Source organism: Aythya marila (genome assembly GCF_965140915.1).
Source record: "Aythya marila genome assembly, chromosome: 6".
Classification (NCBI taxonomy): Eukaryota; Metazoa; Chordata; class Aves; order Anseriformes; family Anatidae; genus Aythya; species Aythya marila.
The window spans coordinates 1,198,350-1,221,142 of NC_139047.1; the positions used below are offsets into that span (position 1 = coordinate 1,198,350).

General features: G+C 45.1%; 1 protein-coding gene across 3 annotated transcripts in view; it reads right to left on the minus strand.

The window, feature by feature from the left end:
- Positions 1-22,793, minus strand: part of PLCL1 (phospholipase C like 1 (inactive)) — a 189,027-nt gene that overhangs the window by 60,577 nt on the left and 105,657 nt on the right. Inside the window, exon 1 of one of the 3 annotated variants that reach the window (XM_082763099.1) lies at positions 8,489-8,572. The exons of the other annotated variants lie outside the window; for them this stretch is intronic. Coding sequence (XP_082619225.1) covers positions 8,489-8,518 — 30 coding nt within the window. The 5' untranslated portion in view covers positions 8,519-8,572. Of the gene's footprint in view, positions 1-8,488; positions 8,573-22,793 lie in introns of those variants that run through there. 3 annotated transcript variants of the gene reach the window in all.

A 22,793-nucleotide genomic window follows, 5' to 3' on the forward strand; every position in this document is an offset into this window, starting at 1 on the left:
TTCTCCTACTCTCTCAGCAACTGCATTTATTGCCTTTTCCATTCCTGAGGTATCTAACATCACTGTACCTGCCAGGTGCTGGGGACAGAAAATGACTTCTCTGCAGCATTAAAAAGGCTGAAAAAAGAAAATGAATATTACTAATGGGAAGCTCCAGTGCTGCTGTTCCTCCAGGATACGGCAATTCCACAGAGCTGAATTACATTACATATTTGCACATGGCAATTTGCTCTGCACAGGAAATATTCCTCCTCCCTGAGTCTTGCTGTTAAAACAGATCGGCTGGGGGGAAAAAAAAAAAGATAGGGGGTTGGAATGGGAAAAAATTACTAGCCTGGGGAGAGACCAAGCACATCCCCACGGAGCACTCAGCGCAGGACTGCGGAAAAGCACACGCAGCTTCTGTCCTGGAGAGCCAGGGATAACCTGAGCAGCCCCCAGCCATCCCCCAGGGCAGAGTCCCTGCCATGCCACCAGGTCACCAGCGATGGCTCTGCCCAGAAACGATGTGGACAACCCCACACCTTCTGGGGGTGGATGTTTCCCCACAATGCTGCTGGTCTTTCGCAGTCCCGCTGCCAGAGCTATTTAATAAACCACAAGTAGACTTAAGGCTTGAAATTTCACAGGGATGTTTAGACTGAGAGCTCACACAGTGACATACTTCTGGCTTTGAACAAGACTGTTAAAACCTATCTTGGGTCGTTTACACATCCTCTCTTCTAGTGTGAGACCTGCCATCTGCCTACCACCGTTTGCCAGTTCTGCTGCCGTGCTGCCAGCCACGGTGCCGGCGCTGCTCTGCTGCCACCAGACAGACAAACCCCCCTGGGTGCTTCCTGCCGCAGGCTGCTGAGCAGGAGTGGGATCTCCGCCAGAGCCAAGTCCCAGACCTCTCCCTCAGCAGCCCTGGTGGGATAAATTCAGCACCTGCAGGGAAGGATGACATTCAGAAAGGCCTGTGTGTTCTCAGAGGTGCTGCCACAATGGTTTTATACCCATGTGGGGCTCTCAGCAGACTTTCCAACTAAGTAAGCCCCCTGGGTTTGCCCATACTAACCATGCCCCAAAGGAGCAGGTGAGGGGCCAAGGGCCCAATGTGAATTTCTCCCAGCTGAGCTGTGAGAACAACACATGGAGCAGCAGCAGCTGAGGGTCAGATGGGATGCTAACAGAGCTGGCACATAGCAAGTTAATGTCTGCTGCTCCTTCCTCACCTGCCCGGACACAAACATGCACCACAGACTGTTTAAAAACAGGTAATTTGAATTAAATAGTAGTCTTAACACCTTTCAGGAACAATATTGCAAACAGAACCAAGCATTGAGATGCATTTTATTCAAAGCCCTGCAAGTGAACACCTGGCCCTGCTGTAACACCACTGCTCTTGCCTTGCCTTAGTTATTCTGTTCCCATCGTGGGGTGCTATTTATCTCATTCCCTGCGCAACATAAAAGCCATTTCTCCAGTCAAACTCTACATTATAGATGGTTCTTCTCTTCTTTATCATAAGCCCACTAATAGATGATTTCACACCAAGACGAAGCGTGCAGCTGAGCCACAAGAAAGGCGGTAGAGAACCAGCCCTGCTCAGGCCCAGCGCCTCTCCCAGTATTTCCCACTGGCCGTACATTGCCACCACCACACTGCCCCGGCTATTTCCATCCACTGGAGAGACAGAGAGGCAGCAAATTGATGTACCGACGTGATGTATGCTCCCCTCCAGAAGCTCAGTGCCTCTGAATATGAACATGTTAAAGCCATGTTTTTGATAAGCATGACAAATCACGTAAAGTCATTACAATTTTATTAGAGGAAACATTTTCAAATGCATTGATTAAATTAGGAATAATGACTTGGACCTAAAGATGTAAACCTCTAATTTCATCATCACTAATGACCTCCTGAAATAGCAGGGAGGAAGTCAGCTTCTTAAGGGTCGAGACAAAGAGCACACAGCACACACCAGCAGCCTCACGGCCTCATCGGCCTCACAGCAATGAGCAAAACCCATCACGGAGACAGACTGCAGAGAGCCAAATCACAATCCATACGTTAAATTACTTCAGCTGTGTTTTTAACCACTGTTTGAAATGAATGACTGAGCTTACAGACTCCAGCAAATATTGAAACACCTTCTTTAAGCAAACAGCAGCTTACAGAAAACATCAGCTGTTATTCTCTACCTATTCACAACGAAGCGTGCTGAAAATTGAATGTATTCAACCTGTTATTGTCTCCTCGATACAAATGGTGCGCACCTTCCAATTTAGAAGGGGCATGAACACATCTCACATACCAAGCTGCTAACTCCATAAGAAGAATCCCAAACAAGAAAGAGTAAAATGAACATACACTGTGTTTGTCAAAGTACAGAAAGTAATCTGGGGGAAAAGCAAATTGTTCTTCCCTCAACTCAAAAATTGTTACCATCTTCACTGTTTTCTGGAACATCAGTTAAATGAAAGAGATTGCTAATGGAACAATTCCTTTAACAAAGGTTGTGCTTTTAAATTAGATATTAGTAGGGAAGACCACAGTGACAAACAGTACAACACTGTGGAGAAACAGAATTATCTGAGTGCTTTCTCCCACCTTCTTTCTTTGCAGTGGATCGCAGATTTATGTACTTCTCCTTCTCACAAGGACTACACCACAAGACAACGCGTGATTCATTCATTTGTTCATTAAACTTCACCAGCGTAGCTCATCTGTCAGGTAAATGGGAAACACATCCAGACAACACACTGCTGTGCATTAACCCTTTTCCTGCCTGCCTCACTATGACAGAGCTCAAACACAAGAAAAAGGCCTTACCTCAAACAGGGAAGATGCAGGTTAACCCATTCAAGACCCAAAACCCTTCAAGACCCAAAACCCATGCAACCCGATGGAGCCTTCTTCAGAGTACCCTGCATGGTGAAAAACAAAGTTTCAGAGCTTCAGCTCTGAAGCTCCACGACACAGAAGTAGTCAGGGGCTTGCTGGCTACGCACACCTTCCTGCAAGCCAGGAGCTGGGAGGATGCTCTTCTGCACATCTCCGTAACCTCCAGGAGCACAAAACAAATGAACAAATAAAATCTCACACATATTCAAGAACAGGAGAGAACGATTCACCTTGCACATCCTATGCAAATTTGGTCCAAAAGTCCAAACAACTAATTATTTGACCACTACTATCAGATGTTGTTTTTTTTTTCCTTAAAATGTAATTCCAGCTTCACAGTGCAAGTTTGGTTGCTTTTTCTTCCCTTTCCTTTCAGTTAGGAATAACCAATCTATTATTAGTCTATATCTACCATTACATTTGTGGTGTGTGCAAACATTGATGGGTGTGTGCTACGTGAATCTCTGTTCTGTTGTAACAACCAGGAACCACATCTTATAAATATACTGCATGGCACACATAAAATATTAAACAAAAAGAAAACACTGGCTACACACATATATATTAAATATCTGAGAGTAAAGAGAAAATAATACACGTTAGCACAGCTGCAGAACATTATGATAATTGAGTCTGACCTCCACCTCTCAAGCCACCGAATTTCAGCCTTTTTCCATATTTGTTGTGTTCTTTATCTTTTTTCATTGTAAATAGTCTTCATTTCCAAGCTCTTCCCATCTATTTTTTCCCTTGAACTCACCTCTGAGAGACTTAATGAGGACAGAAAATTGAATGGTGAGTACATTTTGCACCTTATTTGAAAGCATGTTTCTCACAAGTCTGCCTTGTAGGCAAGTCCTTCTCTTTTCTATAAAAATATTTGAAAAAAACAGCATGTAAGAGACAAACAGCAGCCCAGGACTTGGGCACAGGCTGGTGCCATTCAGCTTCCATGGGAAGATTTACTCCAGCTCTAGCCTGGTACAAGGTGAACTGCTGTAACGCAACTATAGCTGCCATGGCCAGGAATCAGGACCAATCTGTTATCCCTCTGTGGAGCCCAGCAGGACTCCTGCTGTCTAACAGGCACTTCTAATCACAGTGAGCAGTCACGCAGCAAACGGCCTGATAGCAATCAGCAGATCAGCACTGGAAAGGCCAGCACTCAAATCTGAACCTGCACGGCTCCCCTACACTACTCCCCTGCAACTTTCATGGTACACATTGGTTGGGTTGTTTACATATGGCCAACGAGTAAAACTCACCTACCAAAAAAACACCCTGCAAGTCAGCAGTGCCAGCATGTGAACATCCTCTTTATATTTTGTAAGTCATGCTGGTGTTGAACAGCCACATGTAAATCGCCTCCTTAAGTGCCTGAGGTCTCAAAGGAATGCAGGAGAGTGATCTACAGGGAAGGAGCGTTTAAAGGAGCCCGTGGCTCCTAAAAAATGAGCAGCAACTCATTTAAAGTTAACTGTGAAACCTTTGGTTGATTCCGATGTACGAATCCATCACGTGGCCACTCTATGCAGACAGGGGAGGGGGAAGCAGGGCAGGAATTTCACGCACCAGATTTCAGCCTGGGGCGAACCCCTGCTGCTGCTGCGTGCTAACCTGCTGGTGGTGGTCTTGGCACAAAAGCCAGCACACCCCCAGAGGTCCTTACTGTGAGCACACACCTGCACACAGCATCGGGAGGATTCCCTGCCAAACCCCTTAATATGGCAGAACACAGAGTAAAGGTTAGCTCAGATGAGCATTTGGGACACTAAGGCTGCATCTCCACAGCTGCCAGTTCTCTGGTGGCAGCCAGATGGGTTTGAGCACCAGTCGGAGAGATTTGGCTTTGCTCAGGTCATAAGCCTTCAGTGCTGCACATAACTGGCTCGTGTTGAAGTGTGCCTCCCCTGGTGAAGTACTGTGCTTTATCTTGTTCTGCTTTTATTAATAACAAAAAAAAATGTTGTTGTGGTTTAACCCGCCGGCAGGTAAACACCACACAGCCGTTCACTCACCCTCCCCTCTCCATCTCTGGGATGGGGGAGAGAAACGGGAAAGTGAAGCCTATGAGTTGAGATAAAGACAGTTTATTAAGACAGGAAAATAACAATAATAATAAGAAGAATAACAATAATGATGATAATAGTACCACTACTAATAATGTGTACGAAACAAGTGATGCACAATGCGACTGATCACCACCCACTGACCAATGCCCAGCCTAACCCCGAGCAGCCAGCCCTCCCCCCCCAGCCAGCCACCCCTATCTATTGTTCAGTAGGACCCCAGATGGGATGGAATACCCCTTTGGCCAGCTTGGGTCAGCTGTCCTAGGTCTGTCCCCTCCCAGCTCCTGCTGCACCCCCAGCCTGCCTGTTGGCAGGACAGAGCAAGAAGCTGAAACGTCCTTGGCCTGGTGTAAGCACTGCTCTGCAACAGCCAAAACATCGGCATGTTATCAGCACTCTTCTCATCCTAAGCCAAAACACAGCACCCTACCAGCTACTAGGAGGAAAATTAACTCTGTCCTAACTGAAACCAGGACAAAACCAGAACAATTAATGTTCAAAACCAAATCTTCATCCCATGGTGGGCCGCTATTTGCATGTGGGTTTTCTTTCTTGTCTCCTAGAGCTATCCAGTTGAAAATTAATTCAAAGGCCTGCCCTCAGAAACATAACACTAACCACAGAGGGACAAGACATCAGCACACAAGAAATAAACCACCTTTGGCAGAACACACTGGGGTGCAAGCTTGGGAACGTGCAGCTACAGGAGTAGGAGGAAACAAAAACAACTAGTTATCTGAAGGAAAAAAAAAAAAAGCACACTTAAAACTTCCCTTTTTATTGCTTACTGACATAATTAGTGGCTAGTAAATACTTGCCTGGTGGCAGCATCTATGTGTTGCAACAGGGAATTGGAAACACCGTGTTAGCACTGTATGAATAAAAAGAGGCAACAGTTGGCCTAAAGGCTTTACTGTTAATATTGCATTATTTCCCATTTCATCAGTTACATTACTCACATACAAGAACTGTCCAGCTAAACACAAACGACTCAGAGCAGTAACAGCAAGTAACAGAGCTTGAGATAAAGCCTACAAATAACAGTGGCTTTCTCATCCCTGTCACTGAATGCATTAAGTTTTAAGAAACAGAAAACAAAGGTTTAACAAGGAAACTGTGATCCTTAACCTATAGCTGATTGTCCGTGATGTGGCTTTAATCTCTGCACGCAGCAGATACGTCCTAGCCTGGAGCTTGGCCTCTCCAGCAAGCCAAGTGCCCGTGGCCGGTGCCTCAGGAGGACGAGAAGCTGTCACCTGGTATCAATGCCCCTGAGAGACTGGCGGCAAGTTCCAGATCCCAGGCCGAGGGGTGCAGTTTTACAGTGATGGGGTGGCAATCATGGGAGGACCAGGGGAATGCAAGGACGCCCAGTTTCCCTTCAGGCACCAGGCAGTTTCACCAGGCGGTGACACCAGCCGCAGCAAGAGGAAGGCAGCACCCAGCCCACAGGACTGCAGCTTCGGGAAACACGGGCATCACTCCCACCCATCTGCCGTGAGCACACAGGGCCTTCCAGGAGCAGAAGGAGAAGCAGAAGCCTGGCTCCATCGCAGTGCATGCTCGGGTAGCAGCTGCTGCCACACCTCCTGGGGGCTGCTCCCAGCTGCACGCTCTGTGATGCCCTTGGTCTGGGTCTGCTCGCAGGGATATTTGCCAAGGGGAAGGCAGCTGGCAAAAGCCAGTAAATCCTTCAGCTCAAACTAGCAGAGATCTGGCTGGGCCCCCGCCAGCCCTGACGGTGGGTCAGATAAAGAGCTCTGCACTCCAGGTAGCTCATAAAAAGAGATTAAAGCAACACAGCCAGTGAGACAGTTTGCCCGCTCAGGCAGAGCAATTTCTCCTCCTGATTAATTTCTGCCTTCCTCCACTCACTGGAGGAGACTGAAAATTGGCCCCGAGTGGGAGGCATCTGGGTGCCTCGTTGTGAGGCAAGGGAGAGCCGCAGCCAGAACAGAGCAGGGCAGAGCTGGGGAGTCCCCGCATCTCCCTCCTGCACTCATCCTCCCAGAGAGGAGCCACCCAACGGGGTGAGCGTGCTCCCTTCTGCAGCCCTTACCGGTGCTATCAGACACAGATCCATAGGCTGCAATGAAAATGTAAGTGAGGGGCTTTAAAAACAAAAACATTTAGTTGAACAATCACTTCAATGGTGCTCAGAGTCCATCCAGTGTGACTGTGGAGATCCCGCAGACTGGAAGATTTTCCCTGCTCCTTGCAAACATGGCTTTGACTGACAAGGGAGCACGAGACAAGCGTTAGCAATATGCCTCGTTAAACTTTGTCAATAATGCAACAAGGAAGCCAGGATAAGCAGCTGAGATGTGAGAACAGCAGGCGGAGAACAGCTATGACATACCCAAGCTCCAGGGATGGGCATCTGTCTTGTCAGCATTCCCATCTTCCACCGCAAGGCTCATTATCCCTTAAATTTCTCCATCAAAAGACATAAGAAAGAAAAAAGAAGGGACAGAGCAACTGCCTATAAGCTATGCAACTACTGATTGCATGTGAAGTCTGTATGGGCTATGTTTTTTTCCCTAAAATTTGCAGAGCACCACTCAGAGCACCATCAATGAAAAGGCAACCTTGCTAAAGGAGCCCACCGTCCAAGCCTCGCCCGTATTTGCACAAGCACTTTGAGCCACAATTTGAAGAGATGGAGCCCTGCAAAGGAACACCCCTCCCCCCCATCCACATGCCTAACATTTGTGTTGCCCTTCACAGCAGGTAACTAATTAAAGCAGGACAGAAACACCAACACCCACTTAACCCACTACTTAGTGGATCAAGATGTTGTGGGTGTTAGTTGACTTTTCTAGGGAAATGCACTGCAATAATGAAGAAGCTTTACACGACTTTCTTCAAAAGCATCCATTTTGTTCTTCTAAGCTGAAAACCTGGTAGGTTGCTACTACTAATGCACTGGAAACATTTGCTGTACAGTGCCTCGAAACCCTTACTCTGTTTAGCAGAGTATGAGGTTTCTGTTACTGCACCAGCAATCTCAAGAGAAAAGCAAGATACAGAATCTGCAGTCCCCTCTCAACAGCATTTCCCCTGTAACTACTGCCTCCTATACTCTGCGTGGTGCCTCAGTGTATGTATACCTAACTTTGCATTTACCATAAATTCTTTACAAACCATAATTCTGAACTCTGTTTCCTGTAGACAAACTTTCATCTTTCAATCTGATTGTCTTCTACTGTGTGACAGTTAAGTATAACATCTGAGCCCCGAGGTCAGATGATTAACATTTATTTCAAGATTGTGTCTAACAGAAAGCAGCAGCTCACAGCAGGAGCCCATGTGAACACTTAAAACAACAACAGAGGAGCCCTTCTCAATTGCCAAGTGGCCACTCAAGGTTTTTAAGTCTGCTTAGCATGTTGCCATCGGTCTGCAACTTGAAGTGAAGACAGTTTGCTAATGAACAGCCTTTTATAGAAATAACTTCTGGTGAACTGCACAGGTGTGACAATACATTTGGGTTCATCTGACAACAACAACAAACTGTTTTACACTACCTTTTGCCGAGCACCGTTGTCTTCTGCCATGCGCTTCTCCTTCAGCTGCCCCTTCTGTGAAGAGCTACAGTATTATTATTACACTTACTATCCTTAATATGCTTCAGATCACAGAAAGCTAGCCACAGCAAGTCCTGAACAATGCATCTTCCAGCACTCAAATCCTCAAGAGCCAAAAGCAGATACTTTACCCTAAGCTGTCTCTGCCCCACGTTTATCTGGAAGTGCTGCAGTGCTCCCACAGGCCACAAAACATCCAGGGTACAGGAAGATTGCTTTAATTAGCAGGTGACACTGAGATCACTTCACAAATGGGGAAGTCTTCCTCTCTCATTTTCTGTTTCACAGCGTGTCCCCAAGTATCTAATTATACATATTCACACCTCCACACAGAATTTAACGGGAGTAGAAACAGACTGTTCATCTGCAGGCAACAGATCATTCTCTAAAATGCACGAAGTTAGGTAATATGTCACTAGGAAAAGGAATTCCAGGTGACTTTAGATCATTTAACTTGTCTGCACAATCTTCACATATACCTTGAAACAGACAGCTCCTTTCTATTAAAAAAAAAAAAAATACAGATACTTTTAAGAGTTTGCAGTTTAGAATGTATAGAGAAAATGCTGTCCCTAAGGTGGTGCGGATCTTCATAGTTCTGCTGATTTCAACAGATCAGCATATCATAAAAAAACTTTTAAGCAGAAAAAAAAAATAGTTAAAAACTTTTTTTTTTTTTTTCCGAAGTCTTTTGTTTGACTGTTTTGGGGAGAATAACTTCTTGCACTTAACCCTCCTAAGACTTCCTAGTTTCTGATTTTCAGTTAAAAGAATAGGAAGCTTCAACAGCAACAGTAAGCCCACGGCAGTCAAAATTCTGACGAATTATTTGCTTCACTCCTAGCAAAATAAGATATACCATTTCTCTTCTAGCAACTAATTCCTGTTAGATGACTTAACAATATTTTTAAACCTCTGTAAGAACTTACTTTTTCATCTAGAAACATCTAAGGGAATAAATATCTCAACCAGCTATGAATTCTTTTCTTGACCATCTGCTACAAAGCAAATTCCTACCAATTAGAGAAATCTGAAGTTTGCTCTTCAAATGCTCTTCTCGGCTGTTGTACCTCTGAACAGTGCCGAGGGAAAAGGAGAACCATGAAGATGATCAAGCAAAACAGGAAGTGCTTTCCTCACCACAAACTACTTTCTGACACAGGCTGCTCGAGAAGAAAAAGCTACAAAGTAGAGGAATGAGCAAAATTCATTAGAAGGATTTCACTGGAAAAAAGAGGAAAACCAAGGAGCCAACATCAAACGAGCATGCTGAGTCAAGCTCCACCCCACACTGGGCAAAAGGAAGCCTCAGTACCTCCACCTTGTCCTGGGGAGGGCCACCACAGCCTGGTGAGAAGGGTCACCCCAGCACACAGCTTAGAGACCTAGGTCCAGGCCACCTGCACGTGGGCCAAGAGGAGAACACAAACCTGACATCTCCTCTTACCACCTGAACATTGAGGCTCTGGGTGCTGAGGCATAAACTTTGCAAGTAATGGTTTGTTGGGATGTTTTTTTGGCAATAGATCCAACTTCCCTCAGAAACCCTTCTCAGAAGAGCAAGTTTACTGCAAACAGAGAAACAACTATTTACTGCTACTTTTATGTTACTTAAGAGACTCCAACCCAAAATGCGCGTCCAGTGCCTTTAGTTTATACAAAAAGGTCAACTGCTGTTCTGTAAACATAGCCTACCTCCAGGCCTAAAGTCATGAAGGGAGCTGGAACATGCATCTCCGAACGGCAAATCCCTTCGTACTCTCACAAACAGGAAATGAAACAAAAGCCCACAGATAAATTGTATTTCAGTCACTGGTCAAAACACTGGATGCTTCTTCCCAGAACCTCTGACCTCTACTCAATATCTCATGGAAAATAAAGATTGGAGGGACTTCTGTTTGGAATGGTGTTTTCCTCTGCTATAGTATCTGCACCCTGCCAAACCTTTGCAGGAGCCAGGGGAGAGCAAAGCGTGGTTCCCTGGGCAAAGGACAAAAGCACCTCCTGACACATTCACGTCCTGCTACTTTAAACCCCTATAGCAGACAACCATGGTAGCAAATGTATTAGTACTTTCTCTTTCCAAGCAGCCTAATTTTTTGGAATTATTCTACCTAATTCTTGGTGATATTTACATGGCAAGATGTCATCATAGTATCCTTACGCTAAAATATCTGTTCATGGGATCATTTTCAACTTGTTCAGTGCATCCCTAATCCTGCAGCATGTTCTCCCTCCATGTTTATTTTTCCAGGAATTGACAACAACCTAGTATTTTCTCTGTGCCAGAAACATCTCCCTGTGTTCTATTAATGCTGCAGGTTTCTTTTGTTCACAGCAAGTGCCCTCCAGGATGCATCTGTAGAAGGGAGGGAGAAAAGCTTTTCCTTATGCTAATGGTGCTGGCATCCACTCCTAATGTCATCCATTGCTCAGGACTACACTTCACAGAATCATCTCTCTTGCTCTTTTATTCCCTCTCACCGCTGCTGACTCTGAGACACATTCACCTACTTAAATTCTGTTGGAGTTCAAGTTGGGAGGTGCAAAAACATTTTTAATTCCCAAGGAAAGGAAGATATACCAAAGATTGCTCTCATTTTTCCGAAGCACAAGTGCACACAGCTTCCCTTGGTTAGAACATCATTAAGACTTCTTTCCAAGAGTTTCATCACCTGCAGATAGATTATTTTCAGAGAAATGTACTCCGTGCAAAACCTGGCATGGAGGTGTTGATTAGCTAAAGGCCACTCATTTTGCATGGCCTTTTTTTCCCAGCTTGGATATGTAGGAGCTTCCTGGGTGGTTGATGGATGCATAAGATTAGTTTGCGTAAAACAAGCCGAATGTTTGCTACAAAAGATGGGAAATGGTCATGAGCACAAGCTGCTTATAGGCAGGCAAATGTTGAGCTGGGAGCACAGAGAATGGGCAGTGGGCACGTGCTGCTGGTGCCTGCCAGGTTGGGGTCTCAGGCACCTGCCAGCAGCACCGAGGCCTGGGCTGCAACCTCCTGGGCAGCTTCGTGCAGAGAAGAAGGAAAATGTATTGGCGTTGGACCGCTTCTGAAACAGGAAAAAAAAAAAAAAAAAAAAAAGCCTGTTCTCCCATGCTCATGCACATGAACTTTTGACAGGAGATTAATCTCTTGACCCCATCCATTTAGAAATAGGAAGGAACAAAAACCATGTTTCAGTTAACAAGAAACACCATGGTACAGACCACAAATACTTGCCTAACTTTCCTGCTGAAGAACTTACATTTGGCATACTAAGTATTTCATAGAATACTAAAGCTTTAGGGAGAGAAAAAAAAAAAAAACACAGAAATTACTATTCATGTTTTGTTTGTTTTCAACAAACCAGGAAGAAGAGCTAGAGACCCATCTCAGCTCCATTTTCACATTTGGAAAGCCAGAGCCACACACATTAGTTCACCTTTTATGTTCACATTAAAACCAGTATCTGCAGCTCAGAGCCTTAGGAAGTCTGGCATTCTATTCACGGAGCCAAATGTTCATGTTTCCATGCCTGAACCCCCCTTTCTAAGTGATTTACTAAAGTTGTACAAAAAGTTTGAATATGTTTTAAAAAATGCTTCAGTTAAGATTAGAATTTGACTTCAGACCCCACTCACACACCAAAGACTGCAGGACAATTCAAAATTTGTCTATCATCTCGCCAATACATCGAAATGATTGTACTGGCATAAGTCATTCCTCCTAGTTCATACGCCTTCTCTCAGGTAGCACGGTGATTGATGCTTGAGTAAAAAATTACTTCCAAATTTCATTTTAGGTTAGGTATCTGATTTTCAACATATGCAAAAGAAAAAAAAAAAAAGTATTCTTGTTGTAACATGAAACTGACATTTCTGAAATGCTCAAGGACCAGTTTCTAATTTCTGGTAGAGGAAAGGCTGCCAACATTTCTTTGCTTCTTTCAGCATTCCTAATTTTTCCCTGTCATCGTTTTGAAATAGTGGGAGTCATCCCTCACAGCACAGCAGCCCCCAAGCTTCTTTGATACCCACACTGATTACTACACAACAGAAGCCATAAGAACTGTCTCCCTCTGTCAGGTTGAAAGCAGAGCATTGATATCTTAAAATATGTTAAGCATCTAAGTGACTCTGAAAATTGAACTTATCCCAGAAATCCTCTGAAAATAAATGGCTACTTTGCTTTGTGTTCACAGCCAGCAGCAGCCACCCTCCCCTAAAACATGCATCTAACAACCACGTCTGTTTCTCCACAAAGCCACCCCCACACAATCTCACCTATTAGTGCCTTACAGAGGAGTGTATCAAAGGAATTCTGACATGTTTGGCTAAAAGGGCTCCAGAAGGCAAAAAGGGGGCTGCTATGAAGCTTTCCTTGACAGCACCTCCCCTGTTAACATTACCGAGGCTCCGGTTGGCAGCCCTCTCCCAAGTGCAGCCCGCAAGGCTAGCTGTGGCTTGAGAGGCAGACAGTAGCTGACATCTGCAGTCCCAGCCAGCCACTGAGGCTGAGCATGCAGCCTCTACTAGGGAGCTGCTGAAAGGAAACAAATGCCTCTGTCAGCTGAGGGCAACCATTTAAAATGAGTTCACTTTTCATAGCAATGCGCTCTATAGTGCCACTCAGTAAACAAAAGTGTGCTGTTAAATAGCTAACACTGAGCAATTCTGCATTGACAGGTATCTCATTCTTTCTTCCAGCCTGAAAAAAAAAGACTTAAAAAAAAAAAAAAAAAAAAAAAAAAAAAAACATCAACGAGGTGAATAAGCTGGAATACAGCTGAGTGGACGGAGCGCTGTTCTGTGCCAGTCACTCTCTGCAACCACAGCAAAAGCAGCATTACGGAAAGCTAAGATTGGACCTTAAGTGTTTAAAGATGACTCACAGATAACATGCTTGATTATCACAAAAATTTCCATCAGTACTGAGGTGAAACTCCAACCTTACTGAAACCAGAGGAAACTTCACTGTGGATTTCAGCAAGTCCAAGACGCTCAGGACCCATGAGGCAGAAGTGATGGCGCTACTTTACCTCAGACACGCCGCCTTCAGCAGGTGAAATCTCATGATCTGTTTCTATTCAAAAAAAACCACACTGATTTTATTTAGTAAATATCACCAAGTCTTTATTACCATGGGCACAAATGAGGTTCCTGTGCTCTGCCAATCCCACCACCACAAAAACAACACAAAAATGCAGAACAAATGGCAGCGTTACCTTAAAGGCCCACTAGGCCGCCGGATGCCAGAGCAATACTAACTGAACTATCCTCTACTCACGGCAAGTAAGTGCCCACAGAAGGGAGGGCCACACCTCACGCTGCCGTATTTTGGATGTTTCAGTACTACAGTGGCACATCTTCCAAAATGTATTGGAGTAAAACCACCATGTTCTAGTAAAAGCGCTGCAGGGGCGGCGGCACTGAGGAGGCCGCCGGCTGAAGAGGCACCACAGAACAAGCTCGCGTATTCCTTCCTGAGCCACAACAACCCGGCTGCTGCACTGACGGGCAAGGGAAACCCTCAGCGGAGCACGGGGATCAATGTAATCTGTCTTTTTGGTTTACTCAACTGGAAAACAATAAGGGGAATCAGTTCATCTCCCATGGAGATTAAGGGAAATTGCGGCCTCCAAAAGCATTTGAGTTGGATTAAGAGTAGTTGAACGAAGCTTACTGATTAAAAGTTGCATCAGGCATTGAGGTGTTTAAAAGGAGATTAAGAGGACATGCTTTTCAGTTGGGAGAACTGAAATAATTAAACATTGCTTGCCTCATTGCTTGGTACAGCACAGACAGGCCTGGAATATCAGGATAAAAATGGAGACTATGCAAGAACTAACCTGTAAGAAACAGGAGAAAGTTCCTTTCTGTTTAACACAAAGTAGCTTTTCTTTTTTTTTATGAAAAAACAGATGAACAGATCTGCAAACGAACCTAAAATTGCTGTGGAAGGAGACAGCAATGGTAGAGGACAGAGCTGGACACTCAAGGGCTGAAGTGAAAGGAGAACAAGCTATGGGTTAAAATCCACAAGAATCTCCCTGTTACTAAAAAAAATTAATCCAAGGTGAGTGGGCAGTGCTGTGGAGGTCCCTCCCATAACTCCTTCTGGGGCTGTCACCTGGGGATGCCTGATACCTCCCTTGGGCTCAGAAGCACAGAAAATACCAGGGAGCTGGAAGCCTGCAATTTGGTGTGCAGAAAAATGTCAACATTTATGGGATCTCCATTAATTTGTCCCACCAAAAAAAGAAAAAAATAATAAAAATAGAAGGGGGTCTTTCCTACACCCCAAAGCAAAAGCACATCCCCAAAAGATCTATCCCACAAGCACAGTCAAGCGACAACTTTAATTCAGCACAGCAGCAGATTAGCTGCCAAGTCTGCTGCAGTATTGTAATCACTCTGTTAATCACAAATCCCCACAACATCCAAGCTACAAAACTTTTGTTTGTTTGTTTTTAAAGAAGCTTTAGAAATAAAGGTTTTTGCCAGTTGTCTGCATGGTATTTTAGTACTACTGATGAGTCTGGTATGATAACTCCTGCACTCATTAGTTCAGTCTATGTTCCAAACCCAAACCTGCTCTATAAGCCTTGCTTCCTGTATATTTTAGGAGCTGTGTTTATCAAGAGAATGCTGGAAGTAAGAATAATTTTTAACTTGTGTTCATTAAAACACCTAACAAGAAAACTGCTGATTAGAGCAGTAAATGGTAACTTGTTACGGCTGATGAAGACAGGCAGAGCTCACTCACAAATACAATAAATGCTATTTCAGCTACTCTGGCCCTAATTCAGAGAACCAGAATGACATTCATTCACCAGGAAAAGCGATAGGATTTGTACGGTCTGTAAGTGCGTAAATATTGTATTTATTCCATTGAAGGGCAAAGCGGTACAGAACATGATCCTCTTCTCACTGAGGTCAGGGCAGCTTTTGAGTCAAATGGAAGCAAATTAAACTGTGCTGTCTCTAAGCTGCTAGTCCAGTCAAGAGGACCCACTGTATTCAGACCTTTAGGACTAAAAACAAAGCAACCTGGATTGAAATTACAAGTGACACTCTACATCGTATAACAGCTTCACATCTCCTTAGAAAGGAGAGGTGTGAAACCACGCTTGGAAAGCACAGTAATTCATATTCAGTTGGGCTTACACCTAGGCACCACTCTTATTGCTCTCAAAGAGGCAACATGAAAGTCATGCAGATTTCAACTATACTTATTTCTGGAAGTGTCAAAAATGGAAGGGAATAGCCTTTCTCCCACGTTTTTAATCAGCTTAGAAACAAAACACAGGAATATTTCCTCACGGTGTTTAATTGCTGAACAAACACTGACACTTCTGTCCTGAAGCAAATGATGCTACAGGGAACTACACAGTCTCCGAGGTGATGGAAGGCAATTATTACCACGCTGCTCCTTGGTGGCTGAGTGGAGCCCTGAGCTTCACACGTGGGCTCTGCCATACGAATGCCCCAGGCACAGGCAGACTGCAACCACCAGACACGGTGTCCAAACCATGCTGTTTTGTTGTTCCGGGTTTTGTTTGTTTGTAATTATGCATGCTGATATACCTATTGTCATTACTTCCATTCAGACCACTACAGGCAGTAACTGGAACCAGTGAGCCCTAACCAGGGCTTTGATCTGCTATTCCTTTTATACAGAAGCATTTCTGTAGCAAAACCCGTCACAACCGCTATGGTGCAAACTGGCAGATGACAGCAGGGAGAGCTCTGAAGAACATTTATATGAATCTGAACTGCAACCAAGACAAAGACAGGTATTCTACCATGCTGAGTTTAATACATTGCCTTTCACCTATTAAATTAAGCAAGGGCAAGGCATTTTCCCATACTCATAGAAGTGGTATTAAATTATGCATTCAGAACTAATTATCTGATATGCTGTTTAAACCTTGTCATTATCCATGTTGAATAAGGAGAATGCAAAACGTAGCTCCTGGGCGAACAAGACAGACAGAGGGAGAGCCTGCAAGCCGTGCCTCTAGTGCAGGACTCCAACAGTGCAGTCGCCAGCTGCCCACCCACAGCACGGGACAGGGCATGTACAGTGTGTCCGCAGGTGTGGGCACCTGTCCTGCCACCCCCAGGCTCTCAGCACCCCACTGGACACCCACGACTCCTCTCCTCATCCACTAAAGGCTGGTACAGCCACAGGGAGCTGTATCCAAGGGTGCAGGCAAGGAGAAAAGGGGTCAGCTCCTACCACGCACGCAGCTTTTTCTGCAGATCCACACCTGCAAAAAGCATCACTGCTTTTGTTTCACATGGCAGTGCCAAGTCGGACTGGTCCTCCACATCCCGCTGATGTTTTTTTATATGGTCAAGGCCAGAAATCTTGAGAAAACAGTGATTCTTTTGTAACCTGGAAAAATTCGTCAAGAGAAACAGTGGCGAAATCAGGCTTCCTCTGTATTTAACAACCAACAACTGGTGAGGACGAAATTAAAAGGAACACCAGAAAGCCTCCGCATCCAGGTGGGGATGAGGAAGGGTGGGGCACCCCCTTACAGAACTGGGGAATCCCCATTCCCAATTCCTGTCGCTGCCAGCTGCTCCCATCCCAAGCCTACCCCGGCCACCTCACTGCCAGTGCCACTCCCCCAAAAAGCACCAAGGCGCAGTTTCTCCTGCATAAGGGCAAGCTTGCACATCCCAACAGCCCGGCCCAGCTTCCTGGCCCCAGCTTTCTCCCAGCATGTCCACTCTGGGCAGCTTCTCCAGCCACAGCCACCACAAAGGCCCTGAGGGCTCTTGTGTCCCCGCTGGGGGCTTCTTCTAAAGGCTTCCTGGAGGCTCACCCAACAGGAACGGGGCCAGTGCCGCTTGCTGTGCTTACATGATTGCAAGGGATGCGTGCTGTGTTAAAAATGCAGGCAAGCTTTGGAATGAAAAAAATAAATGGTGTCCTTCAGGAGGGTGGAAATGAACTCCAGAACTCAGTTCATCCAAGATAATCTGACAGTGATTAATGACTGTCCAAAAGGACGTTGCACCTCCAAAAAGATGCCTTTTTAAGTCATAAAATGCTTGAAAATGTCTGCTTCATTGTCACAATGAACATGCATTTTATTAATAATCCGACTGAACAGTGGGATGCCAGAATTGTTTGTTCTATCATGGTTTATGTTGTGGGTCCAAATGGCTACAGGCAACACAATTATAGATGGACTACATGGTAACAGGCACCTCATAGAGGTAAAACTAGATAAGTTGCATTAATCACTGACAAAGCATCCTGCTGCTAAGCGCTGCACATTCATCTTTTCCTAAGCTTTTCACTTTGCAGCTTATTATAAACAGAGATTGGCTCCAGAACCTCCATAAAGCCCCATACGCGTAGCTACATTTCTCAAATTGTTGTTCCACAAACGTGCCTCTGTATTTATATTACGTACATTACAAATGTTTTTAATTATTCTTCCTTCCCAATAAGTGAGCTCGCAGTAATTCAGACAGTTACTGTCTATCTGCACAGCAGGCAGGTGCTACTGTGCTAAGAAGAAGAGGGAGCCACATTTAACTTCTAGTGCAAAAAGCTCTCCAGCCAGGCGGCCCGAGAGCTTCCTGCTGCTCCCAGCCCCTCACAGCAGGGAGCCCACCTGGGGAGCACAGTGCTGAAGGATGGCTCCTTCCCCCCATCCCTGCGGGATTACAGAAGTACCGACAGAGGTACCGACTAGAGGCCTTTTTACAGCTGTAAATTTGGCCAGACTGCACAAGCTGTACGATTCAGTGTATTGGAAAGCAGCATTTTTTAAGGCTGGTAGGATCCTTCGCTTATATTAAAATGTTAGCTATCCTATGGATCCACTGCAATTATCTTATGACTCACCTTCCAGTGGTGGTGTGAATTTTGAACGATTACATATTTTAAATAGGTAAGAAGATAAGAAACCTTTGCTTTTTTTTTTTTTTTTTTTTTTTTTTTTTAATGGAGCACTTGTCTCAACAAAGGTTTGGGATATTTCTTATTATCTTTCCTTGCCTCCCCATCGCATGGTTTGTACCACCCTCTTCTTTAGATCTTGCACACATTAGGAGATACTCACCAGCTAGCACTTAATTCTCTTTGTTCCTCTGTTTATCCCACTAACACTCCTCTGCCTTTCCCACATCCAGTGGTCCAGTTACACAGCCAGGCTCTCCCAGGCTTCCATGAAGTGACTGCAAATTCTCCTGTGGGCTTTTTTTTTTTTTTTAACCTCCATCTTAGGAATGCTCAGCCAGCTCCCCTTGCCTGCTTCAGCTTTTCATGCCTGCAAAATGCTCAGCACTTGCTTATGTGCAAAGGCACTACGTGGGAAAAGATTTCGGAGTTCTAGGGTGCCACCACAGCAAAAGGGCAGCTGAAAGAACCACAGGTGGGATACCAACAGCTCACAGCCCAGATCCCTGGGGCAGAGGCAGGATGTGTTCAGCAGCTGCTCATTAGAGGATGAAGACAACCTGAATGCTTTATATAGCACCTCACTAACCACGGCCCTGCTTGGCTGGCTCCTCTTCAGTGCTCAGAATGCCCTTCTGCTCTGTGACTCCCCCACCGCCACGCCATCCCTCAGCTTCGTGTGCCAACTTTTCTGTATTACTGGTACCAAATTGGCTGGTAGAGCCCAACAACAGCCAAAGAGGGCAGATACTGGAGTTGCAACGCCAAGGTTAAACTCTAGTCCAGATCTGCCTCCACACACTGGAGAGGCCCACCCCATTCATTGCAAAGAGCAATGCAAAGTGGTCCCCACAGGAAGTTTCCTATCGCTATTAGACTATGCTAAATTATTCCTTAGGGTAACTCTGGTTTGTAAAATGGAATTGAACTAGAGATTGACTTGTTGTTGTTGTATTATCATCATTTTTAGCTACACTTCTGCTTATCCTCTTCCCAGGACTTCGGCTCCCTGGTGAAGGAAAAGACCATGAGAGCTGGGAGAACACAAAGTGCTTTATTTCATGCCTGTTTATAAGTTTTCCTGGTGAGACAGGCTCCCATGCTGCTGGTAACATCATAAAAATTAACAGGGACTTAGCATAACAGAGTTCACAAGAAAAGATGTATTTCTGTGTCGGTGTTCAGAGGCTGATAGGGTGTTGAACACTCTCAACACTTTCTGGCCATTCACAGAAACCTCAGCTATGCAAACTCAAAATCAGCAGACTGCAGCAACAGTAGGTAAGAGAACCAATGCACCACAATTTCCAAGTCAGGGCTATATAAGGCCTGACCCAGAGAAGTACTTGTGTGCTCAGTATCTCTTGATTCAGTGTGCTGCTTGCTCTCCTGAAGCTCGGTGCTTCCCAGAAGCAGCCTCACATTTCCAGAGTGAAATGGGAGCAAATCTCCTGTTTGCTCAGCTCCACACAGAGAGCTAAAACTTCCTGGTTTTCCAGGGAAAGGTTTCCAACAAATACACTGAGATGGGCAACAAACAATTTGCTGCTTGAGGACTTCTCATCTCCTGGTGCAGAAGTCACCACTCGGGAGCCCAGCTCACTGCAAAGCATGGGCAAGTCCATGGACACCAAGGCTGTTCTACTTCAGAGAGGTTTCCATACTCAGCCCAGAATCAGCAAAGCACTACAACCTCTTGAAATAATCACTGCATCTTTATCAGTCTTTTTCCAGGCTAAAATTCAGCACAAGGCCTTTTAATTGCCCTCCAAACACCGCAGGGCACAGTCCACCAGTCCTCTGCTGGAACTCCAGCTGCAGACCACAGGCACGTTGCAGCAGTGACAACGGAGCTGCTTTGCTGGGCTTTGCAGGACGCCTCACATACTGAAAGCCTGCAGAGACCAATCTGTGCATTCATGATGCAAAGTATCCAGGCTGGAGCTTTGATGCGTGTAGTAACAAGCCGTAAAAACATGTCAGCAGAATTTGAGCTGGAGTTGCCAAGTGTCAAAATAGTATACTATTTAAACATTTGCAAATTTTGCTTATGATACAGAAGCACAAGGCAAATATACCACCATTAGCATTTCAAAAATAGTCGCTGAATGAAAGGGAGCTTTAAAAATAACTTTGTTTTCTCTTGGCATCCCTATGCTAATAGATTCTGGTTTTAATTTAAGAAAAAGTCTTTTGCATGCAAGACACAAGGCATCACCATCTCCTTATGTAATTTAATGTTCTTTCTTGTAATTTATGTTCTTTCTGCAAAGCAAATCACACCACGGTTCCCCCTCTTACTTCTCCCCAACCACCTGAGAGGTTTTGTGCATGGGCCAGTGTCTCGTGCCATTCCATGTGTCCACAGGCAGCTCCTGGGTGGCAGCAGTCTTATGGTGATCCCTCCAAGAGAGCTCTTTCATGAGAAACTTCTCTCACAGGTAAATCAGATGGAGCCAGAGAGAAATTAATTTGTTTATCCAAAGTCATCAGGAATTTGACTAGTACCATCAGATTACTTATTCTACCATCATTAGTACCAGAGCAGACACTGAAGGAACAGGAAGCAACATAACTAAAAGTGAGAAAAGGCAAGATTCCTAATCAAAAAGAGTATAATTACGTACTAAATGACAGTGCCGTAATGCATAACTGCATAGAAGGTGAACTCTAATTACAAACCCCCTTCTTATCTATAGGATGATTTGCAGTGCAGTGCCAGCATTTTTCCAGATCATTTTATGCATGTTGTGCACAAATATACCAAGCTGTTTAACCTATCTTTCAGTACACTCTTTTTTTTTTTTTCCCCCTCTCATTATCTTCTCAGGTATCCAGCCCCGGTTGGGAGTTTCTAAACACTGATAACTAATTCAAGAATTATCTGCCAGGAAATCTCATTAGCTAAGATAGAGAAAGCACTGCTGAAACAGATAAAGATGATTCATTTTATTTTTATAGACAAAAAGACACAACAAATAGCTGTGAAGATCTAGAATTACATACTTAATATGAAGCAACACTAAACCTGAGCATGGCACAGAAACCAAAGCCTTGGACAAGCCAGAATCCTCCAAGTAAGTTCCTTTGGAAGACAAGTTACTAACCTGATGTCTGTATGGCCCACTACAGCTTCAGTGCTAAGTGCACCCTACGTCTGTTTTCAGCCAGCATTTTTCATTTTATTTTCATTTTTCATTTATCAGCACTTTATCATCCATTTTCCCTCATAGCTTGAAGAACCTGAGTATTTCTACCTGTGTTCACATCACAAGCCCAGTGCTGCAGCAGCTCAGCACCGCCACACCAATCCATAAGCTCCAAGCAGCTCCATGACCAAATTCACACCCAAGGGAGCCAAAGCTCAATCTCAAATCCATCTGAGTGTGGTATCAGATGAGACTAGGAAGTATTTTTCCCCCTTTGTGCGTGGAAAGTAAGATGTGTTGTATTTCCATATACTACATCAGTATCCTCAAGCATACCTTAGAGGCTAGGGAAAGAGGCTGTGAGGACAGAGAGGATTTCTCTGGAAAACACCATCCAGGATGAGGAGAGCCTCCTCTGAGTTCAATACAAAGATTTCTTCCCTGCTTTCTCCCAACTGGCAGCTGGCCTGCTGGTCAGCTCCACCATGGGCTGCCTGACAGACACCTTCCCAGCTCAAGATGAGCCTGAAGGCTGCAGTGAACCCTGCCAGCCCGGTGGCATTTGGGAAGGCCTGCTGGCCTCAGCAGCAGTGCCTGCACAACAGTCCAAAACTGGGGGCTGTGATCCTGTCCAGTGCCCTGCACGTCACCTGCCCTGTCTGGGGGGACACAGCCTTCACGCTTTTCCCTGAACAGGCAGCCAGCAAAGCCTGCTAGCCTGAAGCCCCCATTGCCCTGCTGGAGAGAGCACAAGTTCTATGCCATCCCTTCCTCCAGTTGTACGAGGCCAAGGGGGCTTCCAGGACCCCTGCCCAGCAGGCAGCGGTGGACATGAGATGCCAGGAGAGATGCTCTTGCATGACAGATGAGATTCCACTTGTGGATTACCGTGCTGCTTTCATGTCTGGCCTTTAAAGGACCCCAGACAATGCTCGCACCAGTGCTGAATCAATCCTCCTAAACGTAGCCACTGAATGCATTTTACAGGCATAATTCCCAGGGCCTCTGAAAACAATGCATTCTGTCAAAAGAGTATCCGAATGAAACCAGCTCTTCAACCACCCCAACAAAGCCCTGTTTGACGTGCCGCATTCCAGGAAGCACAGCGCAGTATGATCTTATCTGTGTGTTATTGGCCTCTTGTGCCTTTTGTTAATATACTAATACAGCTCCACAC